At 40.4% G+C, this 24080-nt stretch overlaps 1 protein-coding gene across 1 annotated transcript in view; it reads right to left on the minus strand.

Annotated features, from left to right (window-relative positions):
• Nucleotides 1-24080, minus strand: part of RAI14 (retinoic acid induced 14) — an 86638-nt gene that overhangs the window by 15249 nt on the left and 47309 nt on the right. Inside the window, exons 3-5 of the mRNA XM_084278114.1 lie at nucleotides 18660-18790; nucleotides 2950-3038; nucleotides 1622-1686 (exon numbers count right to left, since the gene is read on the minus strand). Of these exons, the coding sequence (XP_084134240.1) occupies nucleotides 1622-1686; nucleotides 2950-3038; nucleotides 18660-18790 (285 nt within the window). The remainder of the gene's footprint in view (nucleotides 1-1621; nucleotides 1687-2949; nucleotides 3039-18659; nucleotides 18791-24080) is intronic.

A 24080-nucleotide genomic window follows, 5' to 3' on the forward strand; every position in this document is an offset into this window, starting at 1 on the left:
GAGCCTTAAATTCTCCCCTTAGCCTCTTTTTCTTCAAGCTAAAAAAACCCAGTTCCCTCAGCCACTTCTCATCAGACCTGTGCTCTGGACCCTTCAACAGCTTTGTTGCTCTTCTCTGAACACAAGAAGATACGACTCTGTAACAATGGGCTTCTCAAAAACAAGCTAGAGCTTTTAAAGTTCAAGTGTAGCACTGCCTTCCACGTTTCAATGGCTTTCTAGGAAAACAAGTTCACACAAATTAGCACAAAAATGTCAAGATTCTGCCCATGTACAGAACTTTTTAGCCTGTTTTAATTCAACTCCAGCATGTCAAGATTAGACATTCCTCACACATACAGTTTATATCAACAAGCTGGTCCACAAAAGCAACAAAGCAATCCTAATAATTAATTATTGGAGAATGTTACCAATGAGGTTGCTCTTAGGAACATATTTAGAAATCTGCATAATTTAAGAAAGTTAGCAAAATATCCACAAAAACGCTCTGGTTGTAGCTGGCAAGTGAATGGTCAGCAGACAATTGGTATTAACACCACGAGATGTGTTTGCCTTGCCGCTGCATGCAATACCATCAGTGACGGCTTGATGTCACTGTTTATACTGCAAATGGGTTTGCGTTAGCCCTCGCAGATATTCACAGTGACATCCCGAAGGAGGGAGCCTCAGTAGGTAACCCTTTCTAGCGGTGGAAGAACAGAGGAGTCGGCTTGCAACGAGCATGGAGGCAGAATCCATGAATCTGGACCCGATATTGTCAGAGACATTGACAGGGGTCAGTCACAGGACAACCAGAAAGCCCTGAGGTAATGAGGGAAAAGCAATAACGAGTTTGGGATACAGGATCCATTCTTTCTGTATCACTGCACTTGAGCAGAGTTACTCATTATTTTATCCATAGTCCAAGCCACGGTCTTACTGATCTTCAAACTCCTAAAAATCTGTCCCGTTCCTCTGATCATCTCCACCAAAAACTCACCTGGAGCACCGTTCCGAAACGGAGACGATGGACAAGGTCTCTCCTTGGCTACTAACTCACGTCTTCAGCCTCAACACCACAAGAATGTTCATTTTTAGTTTCTTTCCCCATTCTTTATCCTTCCTTCCCAACCCTTCACTGTCCTTTGCCTCATTTTACTGAGAATTTGAGATCTCCACATTTCCGCTTCTGAACTACTTTGATTGCCTCTCCTTTTTACTTTAAACTCAACAGACAATTCTATGGTCAACAACAAACAGAAAGCATTCCAGTGCAACAGCACAGTATCAAAATCTCTCCAGAAGTGAAAAATCCTTTTCTGACATACCTCTTACCCACTTCCAAGCCGCCCAACCACACAGACAAAACAGAGGAAGTTAGACAGAAGCTGTGACCTGTTTGAAACCCAACCCTGTGATGTCAGATCAGCTGCACATGGGAACCTATTTGTGCACCACTGAGGGAAGATACCACACTGGCTTTTATCAACAAGCTCCTCCCTTTATTGCAAGGAGACAGGACAACAGCACAGGAGTGTGATGCAGATCATTGGTTGGAAACATGTCAGTATTTGGTAGAACCAGTCTAGAGGAAACAAAATGAAATCCTCAAAAATCAAGATTCATTTAAGTTTTACTTTACCTGAAGTAATCTCTTAATGCAATCAGGATGGCTGTTCTTCGCTGCAAGATGTAAAGCACTGTGCCCTAAACAAACAAAAGCAAATTAAGAATTCAACCATGGCAAAGCACAGATATAAACTCTATGACAAAGGCAAAATTTTGAATTATCTTGTTTCTATCATGACACATGACAGGTAAGAATTTACAATGAAAGACTGCAGTCTCCTCTAGCCTCACCTTACAGAGCATCTGAAAAATTAGAGGCCAAGATGGCAAAAGAATAAATTACTCATGTAACGAAGAAAAGAAGTAACCAAGATTTAGTACTCAATACAGAGCCACTTGTGACAGTAGAATCTCACTGTAAATCATGTGATTATTACAGACAAGGCTTTCCCTAATAATACTGAGTTGACACTCTCAGGTGAGAGCAGGCATCCTCTTATTATCCAAGCAATAATAAATCCTGAGACAAGATGAAGTATGAATTCTGAGTAATAGTCCGTATCAGGTACTTGTATTTCATTAGCATTATGTATAATCTGACTGCTTCTTCAAGTATCACAGGCATGTCTTACATAAGGCAAATGATTTCCGTGTATGACAGAAATTCCCTCAAGCTGCAATCAATGGCCAAGAGAGAACCTCATAGCCCAGCATTTACAGATCATTACTGGAGAGACAGAATGCTGACAGCTCATTCGCGTGACTCCGCTTGCCAGAGAAAATGCTGGGCACAGTTTCCACAGATATGTCAACTGAAATCTATTAAGAAGAGTTTGCCAGTTTCAAATTCAACTCCCATCATTCTCTAGTGGAACTGTAATTAAGGCATAGGACTTTTGAGGGCTAAAACAGCACACTTAATAGCTCAGATCTGTTTTGGCCTGTATCAGCTCTCCACTACGTCATAATCCTGAGGAAATGTCTTAGTGCAACTCCTCTACTGTTAATGGGGTTAGTAGCTTGGATATGCATAAAAGCAACACTGAAGATTTTGATTTAACCTACAGAGAGCCTCAAATTAAGTTAGCAAAAATTTGGGGAAGGGGAATTTTTTTTTTACTTATTTAAAAATAAATAAAATGAAAATTGAGCCACTATTTTTCATCTGGAGTCCACTATAAATGCTGACATTTACAGTATTGGGGAAAATTTTAAAGGGCTTTAGAGTCTGTATTCTGTGTGCAGAGAAGCAAGTATGTGTAAACCTGCAAGTGTTACAAATGCTACACAGTGTGTGGAGAAAAACAGTGGTGTTAAATTTGTAGTTGTACTCTGCACATCAAGAGCTACATAGGCAAAAGGAGTGTATTAGGCTACACGTGTGGTTTCACAGAGGCATACCTGCACCATCTTGGGCTGTCACATCTGCACCATGTGTCACCATGATCCTGAGGCACTCTGCATGTCCTTTTGTGGCTGCCAGATGAAAACTGGAAGAGAGTATTTACACGTCACTTTTATTACGACCTCCTTTCTCTTTCATTCACCAACGAAGTAGTGGCAAGTTCTCCCCTCCCTGTCCTTAGATCTATTGGCATCCCTCCACTGCCTCCCAAGAAGATAATAGCAGTGAAAGTGAGAGGGCACATCAAAAGTTTATGCAGTCGTACTTTTACACAGGCTGCTTGCTGTCTCATTAACCCACACCATACACCTTATGTGCATTTAAGTCCCACCCAATTTCTGAACTAACATCCCTAGTGATGTAATACATCCCCACAGAATGCCTGGGCTTGGCAAAGCAGCAAAGAAAACATTCCCACTGACTCTGCTCTAGTCATTTGAGCCAATCTTTATTTTCCCCTTTCAGTGGACAAAATTTAGTTCTTCTAAAAGGTGATTCAGCTCCTAAATTAAACAATATCAAATTGTGCTTCTGCACTGTCCATTCCATAGCTCATCTTTCTTCAACGTTGTGGGGGTGGGAACACCATAGTGTTTGTGAATATCCCCTGGAGAAGTCAGAGCTATGAATATTTGTGAGACTGGTAGACATGCATTTTTTCAGTATTTGTTTTTGCGTTTCACCTCGAGCACCCTGCTTGTTTGAGCAGTGGGACACAGCAGAGGTCACCCACCACACCACCGCAGGACACTCTTAACAACATCAGTTACCAAAGATATAATTATGGAACAAACAAAAGTAGTTATACTGAATTCAAGCCTTTTTAAAACTAAAGGTTCGTGTTTGACATTCTTGGCATGTCAAGAGTCACTGCAGTCATCCTATACACATGCTGCTGACTTAATTCTTCTGGGAAGCAAAAATTAAGGAAAAGCTTCTGAAAACAGCTAAGTTTATATCCTCTTGATGCCTATTGTGCCAACAACAGCAAGTCTCAAGATACAGGTACAGTACAGGCAGACTCACTGCTTCTCCGTGGGTCCTACTAGTATCAGCTTGATATACAGCACTGTTTTCCAGTAGGAGTAACGTAAGAAACAACTTCAAGACAAACCACTTCCAATTAATATTAAATTGCATGTGAAAATTGCACCTTCATCAACATGCCCCAAACAGAAAAAGCCAGTAATCCCAGGTTATTTTTTAGTGTCTTTTCAAGAAGATATGAATTTTTAACATCATGCACCCGTGCTGAGGAGATTTCGCCTGGAATCTAAAGGGAATGTCACAAATCATGTAGCCACACCAACTACTGTATTAAAGAGTTTACATTTTGAATAACTGCTTCCTTTAAATGTTAAAACTAACACTGAAAGTTCAGCTTGCTAACCAGGGAAACTGGGAATAACAGGCAGGAATGAAACAGATATTTCTGGCACATAGTATGTGAACTGCAACTCTGTGGTTCTCTAAGCCATAGACTTTTGTGCAGCCTTCCTGAAAACTCAGCGGAGAAAAAGACCTACAGACAAGATCTGGCAGAGGGCAGAGAGAATTAATCAAAACAGGAAAACTCCTGGAACAGAATCCTCTATCAAGTGCAGCAACTACCTCGCTTCCTACAAGGAGTCCTTCCACATGGGCTGCTGCTGATTGCAAATGGCAGAGCTTAAGCTTTACACCATTCTCTGCAAATATAAAAATACCCTGTGTGCTCATCCTCATGCTTACTGCTGCCATAAACAAACTGAACAGTTAACACTTCCAAGAGCATAAAAATCACTGCTTCTGGCTCTTCTCTAGCCATTCAAAATGAAAACTTCATGTACTTGGTGACCAGTGCAAAGTTGTGTAAACATTCTTCTCTAGAAGAAGAGGTTTCTCAGGCTCTGGGAAAACGGTTGGGGGAGGGATGCAAAAGGAGTCTGACAAATTCCAACACTTCTAATTTAGCCGGCACAACATACCCAGCAAATACCGAAACATGTTCAGATGCATTTCTGTAGACACAATACAAAGTCACTTAAACATTGAGAAGGCTGTGCAGCATGTGCTTGGCTCACTTACATTTGACAATATTCTTAAGAATAATAAATACCTGAATAGTAATAGTTTGGCTTAATCTGAGACACTGAGACTTTATAGGCAGACTGTGTGGGATGGTGCCAAATGCAACACGAATATGCAAGTGCAAAAGAAGTTTTACTTTGGTAAAATCAGTCTGCAGAGAAAGCATCAAAGAGAGAACACGAATTTAACGCCTTTCAGACTACACACTGAACAACAGGTAAGTCCTAGCAATACAAACAATTCCCTTGGCAATTCTCACCAAGTCATCAAGTACACAGACACTTCTTTCTGTGTGGTCAAAACCTACTTTCAATTAATTGAAAATACTGCTTCTCTCCAAATGATAGGGTGAAAGAAACATCATCTGTAAGACATACAGGTGGTGTGAAAGATGTGAGAACATGTATGAAGGATGTAAAGATCTAATGAGAAAACAAAATAGAAGCCATCTAGAGAGTCCTATAGAAAGAGAGGAAAAGATTTAACTCTTGGTAACGTATACAGTGACCTAACACAAACACCATGAAGCTACTACAACTGTCTCCCAACTGCTTGCTGTGCATCCCTTCTCTATGCCCTTGTACTGCTACCATGTCTTAGATAACCCTGTAGTGAGATGTTTTGACTTAAAAATATAAAAGCGATTGGGAGTGGAATGGTGAATATGGATAATTAGCTCCTGGTTTAGTAAACTGAATGGGCTTACCAGGAAATCAGCCCTACTCAAGAGAGAATGACTCCAGACTGAGATAAACCTATTACAGTCATATGTAAATCAGAGTGTTTACACAGCACTGGGCAACAACTTACCCTTGAGGAGTAATGCTAACTGATTTTAAAGTTAATAGCACCCACTTTAAAAAAAGCGGAAGGAAAAAGTTTTCATAGTAGATGCAGAGGACTCCTGTGTAGCAGGGGAGGTTCTTGACACAAAGGAGTCTGTAAGACATTCCATTCAGTACAGAATAATTCTTTACAAGCTACATAAACTTTTCTAAAATATTTGAGGCAAAAGCTGCAGGTTTCCAAATACTGGAATTTTCACCATCTGGAAGCCTTAAGCAGTGATGCCTTTTACTTGCATCTTTCATGAATAAACTTCCCTTGCATATGAAAGCAAACAACTTTTCCTCCCACTTCCTGGTTGTGCAATGACTTAGGCAAACAAAAACAAACATGTAAGGCTTGATTTGGAGCAAGGGCCACACTGAGAGTTAGATTCTCACTCAGGTTAAAAATCCAGTTTCAACACAGTTCCTTTTCCGTGCCCAGTAGATAAGCCTGTTACTACCACTTACAGCCACATCTTGATACCCCAGCCTGACCTGATTTGAAATAGATTTTACTGCTGTAAGACGTTTATATTCTTCCTGAGGGGTGGGATGTTCTTTCATTGTCTCCAGATCTTTCAGGACAGCAGAGCTGCAGCTACCCTTCCCAGTGACTTTCTTATTGGATCCAGAAATGAAGCAAGTCAGCATTCAAGACCCACCTCAGCAGCAGCTGATAAATATCCATTGGCTGACATCTGCTTTTTCTTACTGGGAAGATACAGGTCTCCTAACTACTCAGTCCTTAACAAGATAAAAGAAAACATGTTCCTTGGGAGGAACAGAAAAACCAGTTGTAGTGAGCAGGCCTTGAGAGTAAGAGCGAACAGACAATAAAATTTCATCAAGATTCAGGGTTCACTGGAGAACAGCTACAAGACTATTACCTCAAAGTTCTGCCACTACCTCAGACTTCCTGACCAGAGAATTTACTCAAAATTTTCAAGCACAATGAGAGAAGCTTTTTACAAATGCTTGGTGACTGAACAGAGTGGACAGCTGCATATGACATACCTGAAATGGTTTTCAACAGCTCATTTACAGCTGTCCTAAAAGAAGCCCACCTCTTGTTCAGGGCAATGGACCTTTTCCATGTTTTGGTTATGAAGTCAAGCTAGCAAGGGAATGGAAACTTCTTCAATCAGTGTCTGACAGAGCACGAGATCAGATAAAGCTGGTCTTTGCCCAGAGGCCAAGAATGAGTGTTTCCAGAAATTATTTAAATGCTCAACTCAATTTAAATGCTCAACTCAATTTAAATGCTCAGCTCAACTCAAACAGAAAAGGGATGTAATTCTTACTACTTAGCTCACATAAATATACTAAAATAATTTATTGTGGTTTGTGTGGCACCATTTGGGAGGTGGGCAGGGGCTGTTTCTCCAGGGGTTGCTTCTGCAGAAAGGTAGAAGAAAATTAATCCACATTTAGAGGTTAGGCTTGTAAAAGCAGACCTAGTTGAGCTTGCTAAAGTGAAATTCACAGTATGACAAGGATCTGCCATACCCAGGTTCTCTGCTTAACCATTTGCACAACTATATCCTGCAAAACCGAGCACAATCCTCTTACTGAGTATTATTTTGACAGCTGGCTTAAAACAACTGGGTGGTCCATATATCTAGGGAAAATACCACAAAAGTAGAGTGGAACATGATAAAATAAGATAAAATAAATATGAAGTCTTAAGACAGTAACCTTCTGACTAGGAAATTTTCAACTGTGAAAAGAAAAACATAAAAAAACACAAGCAGAAAAATTACACCCAGCCAAGGGGCTCCATCCCTGTTTGGCAAGGTCATGGTCCAAAGTTTTTCTTCAGGGCAGAATTAGCATTCTCTCTAACATGGATTTTCTCCAGGGCTTGAAAGTAGTCTGACACATTACTTACCAAAATCCAAGGCAAATAAAGAACATGGTTGAATTATGGATGCTAAGTGAATATTGTATTTGCTAATTTCTATTATGACAAACATGGAAGAAAGTCAAACTTATATGCAAACTTCTAATACTAATGTTCTCTCCCATTTCAATCTGAGTGCTCTGAAAATATTTTAAGTGCAAGAATGTTTGAAATACACTATGAACCCACATACACTCATTGTCAAGGTTTATTTTGAGTAAAAACATCCCTCCTCAAGTAAGACCATTCTTCTCCATCTTCTAGTGCAAGTCAACCTTCTCCATTTTCGAGTGCATGCTGACCTTCTCCATCAACTTTAAGTCTGTCTTGTCAGCCAACTATTGATCTATAGCTTCCCAACCAACCAATACCTTCAAATAAGCAAACAAGATTGATAAAGATACTGAGCTTCTTGGTGTCTTTGTAATGACAACTAAAAAACATAATATAGGAATAGAAGATACTCAAGCTTTGCTGCTACCAGATCAGACAGGCAACAATTCTCCAGCTCAGTCACAAAGAGATCCACTGATAACCTGGCTGATTTTCTGCACTGACTTTTACACATTTTAGAGGCAACACCTAGCTTACAGAGTCTGTTATTTCTCAAAGCCTCAATTCCCACCTCAATAACAACAGCAAAAATACATTAGATGATATCTGGCTTTTGATTCTTTTCCTCCACAGTGCTAGAGTGCCCAAGACCTGACCTGGAGAAGAAAGGGTGGTGAGCACCACTTGAGCAGCATATTCCCTGCATGAAGGAAGTGCCTGCTGTCACTCAGGACAAAGTCCAATGTGGTCTCCTCTCACATGTAGCCAATAAGCAATTTGGGAATACAGTTAACTTTCTGTGAATGGTTTGAGATTTTTATCAACATAAAAACAATGATGAAAGTAAGCCTTTTAAGCAAAACACAACTTTCACACGTTCTGAATCTAATTCAAAGATAAGTTATTGTCTTGAGACTTAAAGACTGGAAAAGTCCCAGAATGGTTCTGAAACCAAAGGTGTTTTCTGCCTTCCTCTGCCAATCCAGACTGGGCTCTCAGCAAAGAACTGTTCCAGCAAGGATTATGCTTCTGTGAGCAGCACCTGCCCAGTTCTGCTTCTTCCTTGCATCAGCAGACATAGGTAGGTACTTGCGCAGCAGGTGAGCTGATACAGGGAACAAAACCAGCTGAACACCAAAGCTATCTTCCACTGTTTCATCACACAGCCACAGGGCATGCACACTATCAGGAGCATGTAGAATTTCACTGTAAACCTGAAAACTAAGATTAAAGCATGAATTATTTACCCGTGAAAGGCAAAGAATGTTGTTTTTCACTGTCTGCATTTGTATTGGGATTGCATGGCAAGGTTTTAGTAGCAGGGCAGGGGTGGGAGAGTGTAGTCAGGGCTGGCTTCTGCAGAAAGCTGCTAGGAGCTTCCCCCACATACAACAGAGCCAATGCCAGCCAGTTCCAAGATGAACCCACTGCTGCTGGCCAAAGCCAAGCCCATCAGTGATGGCGATAGTGCCTCTGGCATAACATAGTTAAGGAGGAAAAACATAAAACCCAGCAGCAGTTTTTGCATCCAGAGAGTGAGCAAATGTGAGAGAAACAACTCTGCAGACACCCAGGTCAGTGAAGAAGGGGGAAGAGGTGCTCCAGGCACTGGAGCAGATATTCCCCTGTAATCCATGGAAAAGACCATGATGAGGCAGGCTGTCCCCTTGCAGCACATAGAGGAGATACCCATCTAAAGCCCATGGAGGACCCCATGCTGGAACAGGTGGAGACTGTGACCCTGTGGGATGTCCACCTCGGAACAAGATCCTGGCAGGATCTCTGACTCCATGGAGAGAGAAGCCCCCACTGGAGCAGGTTTGCTGTCAGGACTTGTGAGACCTCGTGGGGGACCCACGTTGGAGCAGTCTGGTGCTGAAGGTCTGTACCCCATGGCAAAGACCCATGCTGGGGCAGGGGAAGACTGTTAAAGTCCTTCCCCTGAGGAGGAAGAAGCAGCAGAGACAACATGTGATAAACTGACTGCAACACCGATTCCCCATCCCTGTGCCACTGTGGGGGAGGAGGCAGGGAAATAGGAAGGGAAGTTAAGCCTGGGAAGGAGAGATGGGGCAGTTGTTTTAAGAGTTAGTTTTATTTCTCATTACCCTGTTTTACTTGGTAATACATTAGATTAATTTTACTAAGTTGAGTCTGTTTTGCCTGAGATGGTAATTTATGAGTGATCTCTCCCCATCCTTATCTCAGCCCACGATTGGTTATTTATATTTTCTCTTCCCTGTCCAGCTGAGCAGGGGAGTGACACAGCTGCTTTGGGCACCTGGCCTCCAGTCATGGTCAACTCAATAGAGTATTAAGAGACAGTTACTTATTTGAGAAGATACACGGTTTTTAGGACCATCCAGTCATTTGATTACAGAGGAACCATCCAGACATTTGGCAAATCAGACTCCTTAAAGGAAAATCAAATATTTACAGTTACCACTATCAATGCTTCTTAGTTCTTCAGGTGTGGGTTTTTCTGTGGGTCTTTTTTTGTTTGGGCGGGTGTTGGTCTTTTTTCAGGGGGGTTGTTTTGTTTTTAAATAAAAGCCATCACTTTGCACTGAACCCCCTTATTCTCCTCCTAAGAGGAAATGTAATAAACATGGCTTTTTGTTAAATGCTGGCAGTCTGTGTCATGATCCTGTCACACACATGCAGTGGCAAGACTGCAAATGCTAGCTCAGGATAAACAGTTACAGGAAATACATTCTGTTCAAGTCTGAGTTGGCACCATTACAAACTGAGAAAGTTAATTATTCTGAGTTTTAAGATATTTAATCAATGAGTTGCCGCTATCATCATCTAAGTGCAGGCAGGTTAAGATTTTAAGAATCTGACATAGGCAGGTATAGATTTACTAGGAGCTGTGGGACATTTTTCCCCTCTCTCCCCCTTACCACCAGCTGCTGCAGAAGTGAAGTGATGCACACAGCTGATGTTCTCTTATCTTCTACTTAAACACGAGATGGCATCTGCCCTCCCCCAATACACACAAAACCCGCTGGCCAAAACTCTATACACCAGTTCAGCATTAGCATACATTCTGGGACAACTTTCAAAACAGCCAAACAAACAATGTAGTTTTCATATACAGTTCACAGCATTGCCTCATAGAGTAAGAAGCCTTGTTTCAATCATACACACCTCAAGGTACAGGACATTAATAAAAGGCAAGCCTGCAGAACGGCTATTTTCTTAACAGGAAAGAAGCAATTGCACCATGCAACACAGGAGCTGGCAAGCTACAGACTCCTGATTTTAGCCTTCAAACTCAGCAAAAATATCCACCCAGCTGCTCTTCAGAGAGATTTCTGGGATCCCCAGAAGCTTTATAATTTTTATTCTCAGGTTGTGTTCCAGAAGTTCCATTTTCATACACAGTTTTCTTTGGCAAACTCCATTACCACATTACCACAAACTCCCACTTCAAGTCTGAAACATAGAGACTTTTCTTCTATGTACCGTTAATTGTAAACATAAGTGCTCACAATGTAGATTTATCATACAAAGTTTCCCGCAGAGTGTCCATTTTTAATGCCCCTCAATAACTAACGTCAGCAAATTGCAACAGAGATCCCGCCAAGGGCAAGCTGCAGGGCACTCTTGGGTGTTGACAGAAAATCTGAAGTTTTGAAATACTGCTTTTATTTTTGGTGTTGTAAGGTAGGAAAACAGACAAAGTACAACACACATGAAGTCTCAAAAAGCTTGCAGGGCCTAGAAATGAGAGCAGTGTCACCTGTGCTTCTAAAGCGAAGTTCAGAGGGTTGGAGGAAAGCAGAAGAGCAAGGGACAGTTCCTTCTGACAGCTTCTTGAAAAACAAATCCCATGTCTGAAGCCTGAAGGGGTGCACAGTTAGCTTCTCAATACACAAGCTTTCTGGCAAAACATCTTTTTAGCAGAAGGCGAAATGCCTGAGGATGCCATGGATATGCCCAAATCAATATAACTTGCTCCCCAAGTTAAGTGTAATCAGCTAGCCACCTACTATGCTGTCTGGCAAGACCACAATAGAGTTCAAAGTTAAAAATTACACCCAGAGATGAGAACAATGACTAGCATCTTCATTTAAAGTCATCCTCCAACACAAGCCTCCTGGTATGGCTGCCTTATGGGGCAGCAAATGCAAATAACCACCTCAGACATGAAAAGTCATGAAATTAGACCAAGGAAATTCCAAGCCATGTTAGCATGACAATAGTCCAAGAAAAGCCTGGAAAGGTTTAGAACAACGGAGTAAAAGTTAATGTAAAGAAAATACTTCACTGAAAATCCAACAGGGCTTACAAACTGCATCTAGTCCTCCAAGCTCTGAAGAGCTTGGATACTTTTACACGACATGAAGTATGTTGACAAAGGATGGCTCAGAGATGTGATGTATTTTATGTTTCTGTGCCTTTTAGGCTTATAATACTTCAGACATCTTCAGATTTGAGGCAACAGAGGTATTGGGGGTGGTGTTAAACTCTATAGTGAACTTCTCTCACTTCATAGGGAATTACAGACCAAGTGCAGTAACATGTACCTACAGTAATTAATCTACTACTAACCCACTCTTCGGAGGCCACAGGTTCAGATGACCACTTAACATTTGTTTTTATAAACTCTTTAAATAAAATTATATTACTGTAATTATTTTGCATTTCAGACTAACTAGGCTACTAAAGTTTTTAAGATTCCACATTTCTGAAGAGAAGCAGGGACTAGAACATAGACACGTGCAGGATAAACACAGCTTCAGCGCTTTCCTGCATTCTCCATTTAGAACTTTCCTAACACAGAATGCACCTTTAATGCAGGTAGCAGAAAATGCAGAGTGATGTATAAGCCTGATAAATAAGCAGTCACCAGCACAGTCTATTGCCCAAGACCTCACTTTGAAACAAAACCTCAAAAAACCCCACCCATAACAAAGCACAACAAAAAAATAATCCCACATTTGCACATAGCACTGTTTTGGCACTCTGTTCCCTTTCCCTTCCTAGATCAGAGTACATTTTTAAGCCAGCAGCAGCCAGTTGGGCTAATTAAATGCTACACGTACAGCTCATTTGGTTACCTAACTCTTTGAAAAACATGTAATACAACTGCAGCCCATTATGTAGATATAAATCTGAAAAACAACTGCAGCCTTAGCCCTGTCCCCTCCAGCCTTTGTGAGTCTAGTTCTGTCCCGACCCAACCCACTTGCCTCGTGCTCCCCTGCCAGCTCAGGTAAGACAAGTGCAAGGAGCAGCCATAGCGTTCCTCACGTGGAAGTGGGACACCAGGTTCTACCTCCACGTGAGCCAAGCTGCAGCTATTTCTGGCCAGATACACAAAAACTTCCAACCATTTAGGCTATGCTCTGCTCCAAGCAACTGGCAAACTCGTTGAAACCCACCCAGGCCTGGTAAAAGCTGGGTATTTGGTAACTCTGTGAATGGAGTTGCTTTATAGAGAATTCCAGCAGCTGGTTGATGCTGCATTACAGGTTTAGCTGTTCCTAGCTGTGACCAGGAGGCTCACAGTCTATCCAATCATGTTTACAGAGGCTCTTAAGAAGACAACTTCATTTACCCTGAAATGACAGTCTAATAAATAAGGAAATGCAGTGGTTTATTTAAGAATAGCCATCCTATCAGACTGTGTGAAGAAGCAAGTACAAAACAGAAGACAAGCAGGCTCCTAGAACAAATCCAGGCTGTTTCCCCTTTGAACTCTAGCTATCATCTATTTGCAGGAAGACCTATGCATGCAAGATGAAAACCCATGGGATGCTTCTCAATGCTCAAAGAATTTTATATGAAATAGGGAGTTTGTTATTTAAGTAAGTGGAAATTTTTCATTTTACAACACAGGAAATCACTAAAGAGAGAAAGTAAAAAGCTTCAGTTTTTCAGAAGTTTAGAATCTTTATAACTGAAATCAAACTGAAGAGCCTTAATTTCTGTTTCGTCAGAAGATGGCCTCTTCTTTTTTTTTAATAACATGAATATATAGAAATACTAAAGTGCTTTAAAATGCATATAACAGAACTTGAATGCTGTTGATTTTAAGTCCTGTCAAAAATACAGCTAAGAACTAAAAACTGGATCACAGTAGGTCCCCATGTCTAAGGAGGAGTGGCACTCAAAACCATCAGAAATGCCCTACGCAGAACTTTAGTCAAGAGGCAGAACAAACCACTGGCATTAATTCCACCCCATGGACCTCAAAACTGAAAAACTGTAAATACAGCACAATTTGTATGAAATGTGGATTTTTTTTGTTCATTATAAAATCAAAGTTAAGTATTACTCCTCCATTATAGAGACATAAGAATTTCCTCTCACTAAACATTAACAACTGGCTCATACTGAATGAAATAGTAAGTTAATTAGCCCAATTTACTATCCTGGCAGAGGATGGCTTCACCCAACCATACTCAGTTGTTTCATTAACATTTCTAAGAGTCTGAAGTAGAAAGTAATTCTTCAGAAATCTTAGTATCAACGTCTTAATTGAATTATATTCATAACGATATATGCTGAAGGGGAGATGGTGAATACAAAGGAGCAATTTGGATCTGAACATGAGAAGAATTTCAGGAAAGTCTTAGAGACACAAAGCTTTTATACCCAACTCTCCCCCAGAAATACACTTTACAAGAAATTTTGGAATGAGAACCAGATTTTGGCCATCTGTTAAGTAGAGATAAAACACAGGTGGGGATTATTGTGGTCTTCATTATTTTGTCCTTGCTCTGAAACCCAGACATTGTTGTGACCATCTGGACCACCATAAATTAAATATCATGTTAACAGTAAGTAAAAATATATTTTCTGTCAGGGACCACATAAGGTCACTGGAACACCAATGAACTCCATTCCCAGAGAGGTAATGATCCTTAAGCACTAGACCTTTCTTGCAGCCCCCACCCTTGTACAGTTTTCAAAAGACAGTGTGCTAGTATGCTTTTGTAATTAAAATTGCCTCAACATTTAAGAGATGATAGGAAGCCAAAATAAATGTCTTGCAGAGTACGGTATTAAACTGGGTACCCCCAACATGTGCACAAGAAAATAATGCAGAAACTGAGTATACTACACAGTTTATAGCAATTTGGGATCAAGAAAGGGAGGATGATACAATTTGTCTATTTCATGGGCAGTGGGTACACGGGATTTCCCTAAACTTGAGGATCAGCTGTCTAAACCATCTTCTATGTTGTTCTCAACTAAAACAGTATAATGACTGTAGTCAGTCTGTATTGTTCCAACAGCTTCCTGCAAGATAAATACTATGTACAAGGGAAGCCTTTCTCTTAGAAAGTAATTAAAAGCTGATTTACTTTTTGGACAGTGATGCTACTTGCCCTAACTCCTTATAAACAGTAAGATCCAAAAGAAAGAAAATTATACTATGTACCTGATAAATAAAATGATTTGGGATTGGAATACAGCCCAAAAATTTTCATTTCAGCCTCCAAGGCATGGACATGGTTTCAAATGAAAACATATAATTTCTATTACAAAACTCCTGTCAATAGCAAGTAAGAGAGTCATTAAGAAAGTACATTTGTAGACTTTTCTAAAGCTTTTTTGTACCATTGTCAGATTCATTTTATCAAACACATTTGAATCAACTGCAGTTAAAAAAATTAAGAGACCTATTGTTTCATTTAATAGCCATAAGCATTTAATTCTAGTTCAGTACCTTGCAGAAACACATAAACACAGCAGTGATGGATTGGCACGCAGACAAATTAACTTTAGGACAAGGAAGTTTTGTTAGTTTAAGGGGGATTTAAATTATCAAATTCCAAACTGGAAAGCACTGCATTGTTATTTAAGGAAGCTGGACAAAAAAGAAAAAGGAAAAAACCCAACCAAAAACCACCACCACACAAAAATATCTGGCAGAGTAAGACTACAATGGCAGAATCAGATTTCCAGATAGGTTCTATTACAAGTGTGCTTGGCAATAGGCTGAGCTGTATAAGTGGGAGCAACAATGGGGCTGTATCAACTTATGCCAAAAGTGGATTTGCTCTATGCCATTAAAATTGATTTATTGTTTATAGAAATTACCCAGTCAGAGGCAAGGTGGCAATATGGGAAGTCATGTAATAATTTCACTACTTTGACAATATTTTTTAAATATTTTTTTAAGAGTAAAAGATCCTGATTAAAATCTGTAAGTACTACCTATAAGAAGTTTGCCATACCTAGACCTCATTAATTTAAGCACCTCTGTTTTATCGTATGTGGGCAAACCACAAAGAAAGGGACCTACAGGACAGAGAGAAGAGAGGGTATAGCTGAAATTTAAGCAGTTACGTGTAAAAGTGTGCCAGAGCTGGAGCACACTGTAGGAGGACTCAATAGAATGACGTCTACAGCACTCAGCACGACAAACGGAAAATCCTGGGTCTGATCTCTGTTCCTCTCAGTTCAAGCATTTTATATTAAGAAGCCATCTGATTATAAAACAAAAACCTGTAAGTGCCTCTTTTAAGCATTTAGAGTCTTCTCCACATCCTGTTTAAAATAATGTACTATACTATTGTGCCTCCAACTAACATCTGGGCAGTATAGAGAGTTTTGTCTGAAGGGTTAACGACAAGAAGAGTGAAAAAGAAATGACCTTAAAAGGAATATGTCACACCTTAAGGGAACAGACAATCACAGGCCTAACAAACCTGTACTGCAACATGTAATTGTTTCTCCTTTTTTTGCTTTCAAGCACATTCCAAAGTCTGTAATCACATTATGCAAGTTGTTATATAATTAACTGAATCCATCATGTTCTTCTAGTTAGTCACCTTCAGCCTAATTATGTAAACAAATGCATCAATATATATTCACAGGGATCAATAGGCCACTCATCTAAAGACCTCCCTTCCCACATCAAACTGCAGACCACTTCCTAAAATAACAAGTGAGATCTGAGCATGCTGGTGGCCAGTTGTCCCAAAAAGACCTCTCCAGATTGCTCTTTTGCAGCATGAGAGCCTCCTGTGTTCCAGATGAGGTAGCTGAGCAACTAGTACCATGTTTACATGGTACACAGACAAACCTCAGTGCTGGGCTGCAGCAGAGTCTGTGCCTCTTATGCTGAGCTTCTGAGATAGGGCAAAACAGCTACCTCAGGCACCCAAAACCACTGCAAGGGAACAAAGCGCAGGCAGCACACTGCAAGTATCAGAGAAACAAGCCTACCTGTACAGAAACAATGGCTGCACTTCATTTTGCACACCCTAAAAAAATAAGTCTGAAAGGGGAAAGACACAAACAAGATGCTGCCCATTATCAATAAAGTAAGCCATACTGGAGAGAATTGCTGGGCCATGAGTAAATGGCAATTAAATGAGCATACAGAACAAAGAGCAGCAGAGTTCTTCACAGCATTTATTTATATTTGGTCCAACCAATTAAAAGAAGTACCTGTATCTGCAGTATTGGTAACAGCACCATTAATATAAATACATTGTCATCAACTTATTTGTAGTTGCAAAAAAGGACAAAAAAAGAAAAATTTTGTAGTGTATCCCTAGAAAGCTGAAGGTCATGGTACCACATCTCTACAGTTACAACATTACAACTGCTTACAGTTAACAGGCTTGTGCATACTCATTGCTAATTTCAGCCTTTGTTAGCTCGCTAGAAAAATTAATAGTATCAGATTACATATTAAACTTGTAGACTACGTGTCACACTGGATCCAGCACAGCTTAAGAATCTATCTCTGAAGTTATGTTGACTGTAAAATCATGAGACACGGGAAATTCAGAAGATTCAATGGAAGTCATGCTTTGACTATGTTCAAAAGAAAAAGCACGTGTATGCAACTTTTTAAATTAAAAACATATTAAAGTGTGGACAAAGCCCACTTGAAATAATTAGAGGATTTGGACTGCTGTAGTAAGAAGGTGCAGGTCATTATGAGTCATGGCTATCATTCAGTTTTCTCTGATGCAAAACAGAAATAGAGCAGATATAGGAAACTGAAACAGACCAAGCAAAAAGCACAGCATGACACAGTAAATGTAGCCCAGAGGTAATTCATTAGAACTTATTATTTGGCATAAACTGACTTGTGCTGCCTCTCCCAAGACTAGAAACTGTTTTCCTTTCCCCTCATCTATCCAGAATTTTAAGAAAGCTTGGTTTCTATCAAGGGATATCTCTTTCTCCTTTATCCATTTAATCATCTTTGTAGGTCATAAAAGAAATTTTAAGGATAGCAATCTCTTCACTGTAATTTTCTTACTGGAATCTTTTGTCTTCTGCAATTCAGAATGTTCACAGGAGAACAAGAGGAAGAATAAAAGAAAATGTTATATAAATAATATATTGAGACTACAAAAGAAATCTCATTCACACAAAACTTTCATGGCCAATCTTCAACCAAAACAGGGAACAGTTGCGTAAATCATTAGCATCTTCAAGAAAAAACTCAATCACCATAGTTTCAGTTCAAACTACCCTGTTAGAAAGAAACATTTATCTTCATTTCTATGGCATTAAACTAATGTCCATGGGGAAAAAATAGCCCCAAAGATTAATGCCTTTTGGAGTGTGCTCTTTAGCAGTGTGTCATGAAATTCCTGAGTCCCAAAATACCCTATCCTAAAATGGCCCCAATCTACCCAGCAATCCAGCTTCTAGTTACCTCTATGTGTTTGTGGTTCTGAAATGGAAGTCTAAATGTGGAATTACAAAGGCCACCAGAAGGTACTCTCTCAAATGTAACATTCTTCAGATGAAAATTTCATTTTCAGGACCATCTCTGGTTCTTAATTCCCGTAAGTGGCCCACACATCTAAGGCTAGTTTTTCCCTCTATCCTTTGTGCTTAAATAACAAGTTTAAGTTGGACTTACGCAGTTTTGCCCTCACTATCTTGTTTGGTGGCACTGGCTCCCTTTTTACCCAGCAATGAAGCCACCTTCTCAGGGTCACCATTCTCCACCGCCTGCAGCAGCCGATCATCATTCTTATTCCACTCATTGGTCTGGAATGAAAGAAAAAGGAAGAAATATTATTACTACCAGCATTCTGTCTAGGGTCTCTGAATGATCCTGCACACACTCATCACCACTGAAAGCTGAAACAAAAAGCCCAGCTCAAGAAAAGGTGGGACAAGGCCACATAAAAGTGACTTGTGACCTGCGCAGCACAGGTTCCCAAGCACTCAATGACTCAAGCCAGCGCCTAAGTGATCACTGGACACAATCTCTAACACAGGAACTCTGTAGAAGAGTAGTGCAGGAAAAATCCCTTTTGTTCTTAACTCCATTTAAAGAGTTCTTCATTTGTCTAGTCCTTATTTCTGGAGTTGCACTGGCCCCAGAGGATCTTTATCACATACTTCATGTGGATAAGCAATGAGGTGTCTCAGATGATTCACACTCCACCCTCACAACAAAACTTTCCCCGTTTAAGGCTTTTCCCACCTCACATTAACTGGTTAAGACACTGAGCTTTGCAGACTGTAACTTGCTTTGCTGAGCTTTTATCCCCCAAGCTTGCCTTTAAAACAAACAAATCAACAACTCAGCTGCCACACAGCTAGTACTGTGGAAGAAAAGACAACCACCCTACATTTAAATCTTACTTAATCCACTAAATCTTCTCCATCTCAGGAGTAAAGGAACTCCTCAGCTTAGTGGCAGAGCTCTGGAAGGAGGTGAGGAGGCTGAAGAGTACCAGGGAGTTCAACAGAGAGATAAACTACTGGAACCACACTACACCTTGGACAGGCTGTCCTGACAGAGATAAACTACTGTCCTTTGGACAGGCCCAAAAGAAGGACACATGATACACCTGGTTGAACGCAGTGCTTAAGGGACAAGGGGCAATGGTGACAAGGTCCTACCCGGTACAGCAGGCACATCTCCTCTGTGACTACCTCACTTTCCAGGTGCCCGTGCATAACAGGTACAGGTACAACCAAGTGGAACCAAACAATACCAAAGGCAGTGGTTCACCTAGCTTGTAGGTGTCAGTGAGAGTAAAATGAGATTATAGTTGGCCTGTGGCCTGTGTGAAAACTCCTTTCAATAAAAAAAAAAGGGGGGGGGGGGAGCAGTTAAAGATGTGAAGAGAAAGCTTCCTAACCTGGTGTGTCACTCGGGTATCTGTTACCGGTTTTTCAGACAGGCAGCAATACAGTTGTAATGAGAAGTCCAAGGGGAATCAAGAAACACTCTGGGGCTTTGAGATGACTGATTAAGAGATCAGGAACACAAGCAGAGTTCTCTTCTATCCTTTCAGTTGCAGGGAATGATGAAGGAAGAAAGAAGAGACAGCACTTCAATACTTGGCTCCAAGCCTGGTGTCACCAGCAGAATATTGGGGGGTTTTTATCATGGGTCAGTCTGCATGACAGCAGGCCAGCTGCCAACAGATGGGGTACACTTCTCAAAGAAGGAAAAGGATCTTTGCACGGGAGTTAGCAGGGCTCACTGAAGGATCTTTAAACTAGATTTGAAGGGGCTAAGTATCAGTACACTACTGTTTGAAGGCCAGTGTGCTAGTGAGCTACTTCCACCACCTGTCTCAGTGGAGGTAGGGGATGGAGATCCATACAGCAGCAAATACAGAAGGGTTATTGATGTGTTAGAACCCATGGAAACACCTGAAAATGGTACCATAGCAATTAAAGCTTCTCCCCTCAAAAAGGCAGCAGGATCAGTAGCCCAACTGAAATGCATGTACACCACTGCACAGAGCATGGGCAACACACAGGAGGAGCTGGGAAGCCTATGTGCAGGGGGAAAGCTGTGATATAGCTGTAATCACAGAAACACTGAGAGATGACTCAGTGAATGGCTATGAACTCTAGATGGGACAGGCAAGGAAGGGAAGGTGGTGGGAGAGTCCTGTACATTAGAGAGTGCTTTGACTGTCAAGATCTTGATGATGGTGATGACAGGGTTGAGTATTTATGGGTAAGAATAGGGGGCAAAGCCAACAAGGCAGATATTGTGGCAGGAGTCTGTTATACACCACTCAACCAGGATTAAGAGACAGACAAAATACTCTACAAGCAGCTGGGAGAAGAAGAAAACTTCCAAAGAAGAGTAAAGCTGGTGAAGGGTCTAGAGCAAAAATCTGATTAGAAGCAGGTGAGGGAACTGAGGTTATATAGCCTGGAAAAAAGAGACTACCTGCAAGGACACTACCTGGGAGAAGACCAGTATCCAGGTGGGTGCTGGTCTTCTCCCAAGTTACAAGTGATAGGAGAAAAGGAAAGCACCTCAAGTTGTGCCAGGGGAGGTCTATATTGAATAGCCAGAAAAAAGTCTTAACCAAAAGCGTTGTCAAAGCACTGGAGTAGGCTGCCCAGGGAAGCGGTAGGGTCACCATCCCCAGAGGTACTTAAAATATATGTAGTGGTGCTTAGGGACATGGTTTAGTGGTGGACTTGGCAGTGCTGGGTTAAAAGTTGGACTTGATGATCTTAAAGGTCTTTTCCAACCTAAATGATTCTATTGATTCTATCAGCTGAATCAGTGAAAGGACACTACTTCCTAACATGGTGATTCCTCCACCCTCTCTGAACTCTCAAGGTATAGACTACTTCCTCTACCAGACCTCCCAGAGGGATCTAGGAAGACTAGGACTATAGAAAACAGAGAACAGTTAGCCTTCTTTAGTCCATGTGTTCACAATAAAATAAGCTCTGGAAAATGAGTGAAAGTTGCATCCACTCCTAGTCTGAACTGGCAGCAGGGTTCAGTCTTCAACAGGAGCAGTCTGGTACAGTGCAAGGCTGCATCTGGATTAGCGTCAGCACCTCACTATGCTCAGGAGACTTATCTTCAACTGCTTTGTTTCTGACATCAGTCAGGCAATGTCCTGCATGATTACCTATTCATTAGTACTCAGCTTCTACAAAACTTTCACAACAACTAAATTCATCACATTGATACCTCCTTGAGAAACGACTTAAAAACCCACTTTGTCCGGATGCTTAACAAGGACTTTTTTGCCCTTAGCTGAGCAAAAAACTTGACAGTTTTCTGTCAGGACTTGTGAGGAAAAGTGTACAAGGCACACACAATCTCCACAGTCCGTGTATACCCTGAGGAGAAAAGTGTTTCAGGTTACTAACTGTTTAAAACACAAATTTAAAAAAAAAAAAAGCAGGGAGTGTGCAGTCTGAATAGGAGAGCAGACATAAGCTGAAAGAACACCACAACCACGAGTATGAAAGGCAGCTCTGTCCAAGAAAGCAGCATACAGAAGACAAAGAGCAATTTCAGTCTGTTATGGCAGTGGTATGACTGGTGGGTAAACACACATCAAGTAGCTTATATTCATTATTCTTATAGCACTGGAATAAACCTCTGTAGACTCCAAAGCATTAATTACATCAGCAAAAAAAAAAGTTTCCCCTGGCAATATTTAGACTCCATGACAATGAGTCGCTAGCTAAGCAGCAGGCTCCACCTAAAATCAAACTCATCGTATATTCTTCATATGGGGAATTTCATGCTCTAAAGGGAGCCTAGCATTAAAAGCAGATGTTAAAAAATGTCTTACTGGTAAATAAAAACCTTTAAAGTAAACGCTGTTAGTTTGACAGCACATTACGGCTTTTGTTCTGGCATTTGCCCTGTGTGGTTTTTATTATTCATTCATATAAGACATTTAAATATAGGATATATTTGATGACTCACCCATACCCACAAATCTCCAAGATGACTATAAAGTATTGGTAGCACCTAACTTCTGCTTTTTTGGTGGGTTTTTTTTTTCCTGTTTTGTTTTTTTTTTTAATCTTGGAAAATAAAGGAGGAGATGGCAGGTAACATGATCATCTACACCACCACCACATACATATCTAATCTAAGACTAACCCATACTTTGAAAAAGAACACTTAATTTAAGATTTTTTTCATGACCTGAAATTACCAGTTTCCCTCTGAAGGATTACACAGAATAAGCTACAGGAAAATGTTAAGGTTAAGGCCGGCTGAAAATCCTTGGCAAAATGGCTTTCAGAAGAACATTACGCTGTTTAGTACAAAAGTGGCCACGTCTTCAAGCAGCAATTTCATGAATATTCTGTCAATATTCATTCATCAAATCGAAACACTATTGACATATTCACAACACAGTTATAGTATAAGCAAGCGAGCACATCACTAACAAGCCCCCCAGAAAGAACAGAGATCAAGAGTCAGGTTCCCCTTTGAGAAGCTGCTGTGATAACTATATCCCTGTCTATAATTACACTGTTACCCATCTCAGACCCAAGGGAAACACACACAGCTGGGTCCCAAAATACTGTTCAGTATTTATCTCATGTGGAAGCTGCACCTAGAAGATACACAGATACTGAATGGGGAAGCCTAAAGTGTTCTGAAAATGATTCTGATGCTTCATGTTTACAGGAACAGAGACTTTAATTCCTCTCTATAGCTTTCAGTCATACCTTTATACCTTTCTGGCAGCAAAAAAAATTACACACTAACACCCACACAAACAAAATTAAATAAAGATTTAACAATGCCTCATGAAAAAAATGCTTCTTATGTACCTGTACAGCTGAACAGATTCCCTCATTTAAAAAATAAACAGAACCGAACTTGGGCAAACCATTGAATAATGTGGTCTCTCACACAGACCCTGAAAAGCCTTAGTTCTATCAGATTCATCTTACTGTCAAGGAAAGGCTATCAGTGTACACCTCCTTGCTTTTCACACAAAACTGATAATTCTTTTTCCTGCTTAAAGTGGCAGAAGTTGAAGACTAGAATAACAAGATTTGTATTTAACAGTCATTTTAGACCCCTTTTTTCAGTTCCATATCTAATTAAGTATCTCCTTTTCTAAGCACTGTGACTCAGAGTTGTTAAAGGAATAAATAATTTTAGAGACTGCCACACACCCAATCCGCTTACATTAGTTCCTCTAATTGCATGTTTTCAAATTTCCTCACTGATATTACATCTTTAACACTACTGCACTGGCAGTTTTGTTTTCCTCCTGGAAACAAAAGGATGGAGGCAGTTTCCCTGCATCAATGTGCAGCAGTTATGATTATTTATAAACCACAATGTCCGTGTTCTACATAAGTCATCTTAAAAATCATCTTGCTGTATTGCCCATATAAAAGTTACACAACTTTTCATTAAAGCAACAAAGATTCCATTCTCAGGCATAAATGTAGGTGTCATTATTGTAGATAAAATGTCTATTTGGTACTTAAGCTGTCTCAAAACTACAGACATTTATCTATAACATTTAGCTATAAAATATTTTATATAAACTTGTTTACAGAGATAATCTTA

This window comes from Gallinula chloropus (assembly GCF_964237585.1).
Source record: "Gallinula chloropus genome assembly, chromosome: Z".
Taxonomy (NCBI): domain Eukaryota; kingdom Metazoa; phylum Chordata; class Aves; order Gruiformes; family Rallidae; genus Gallinula; species Gallinula chloropus.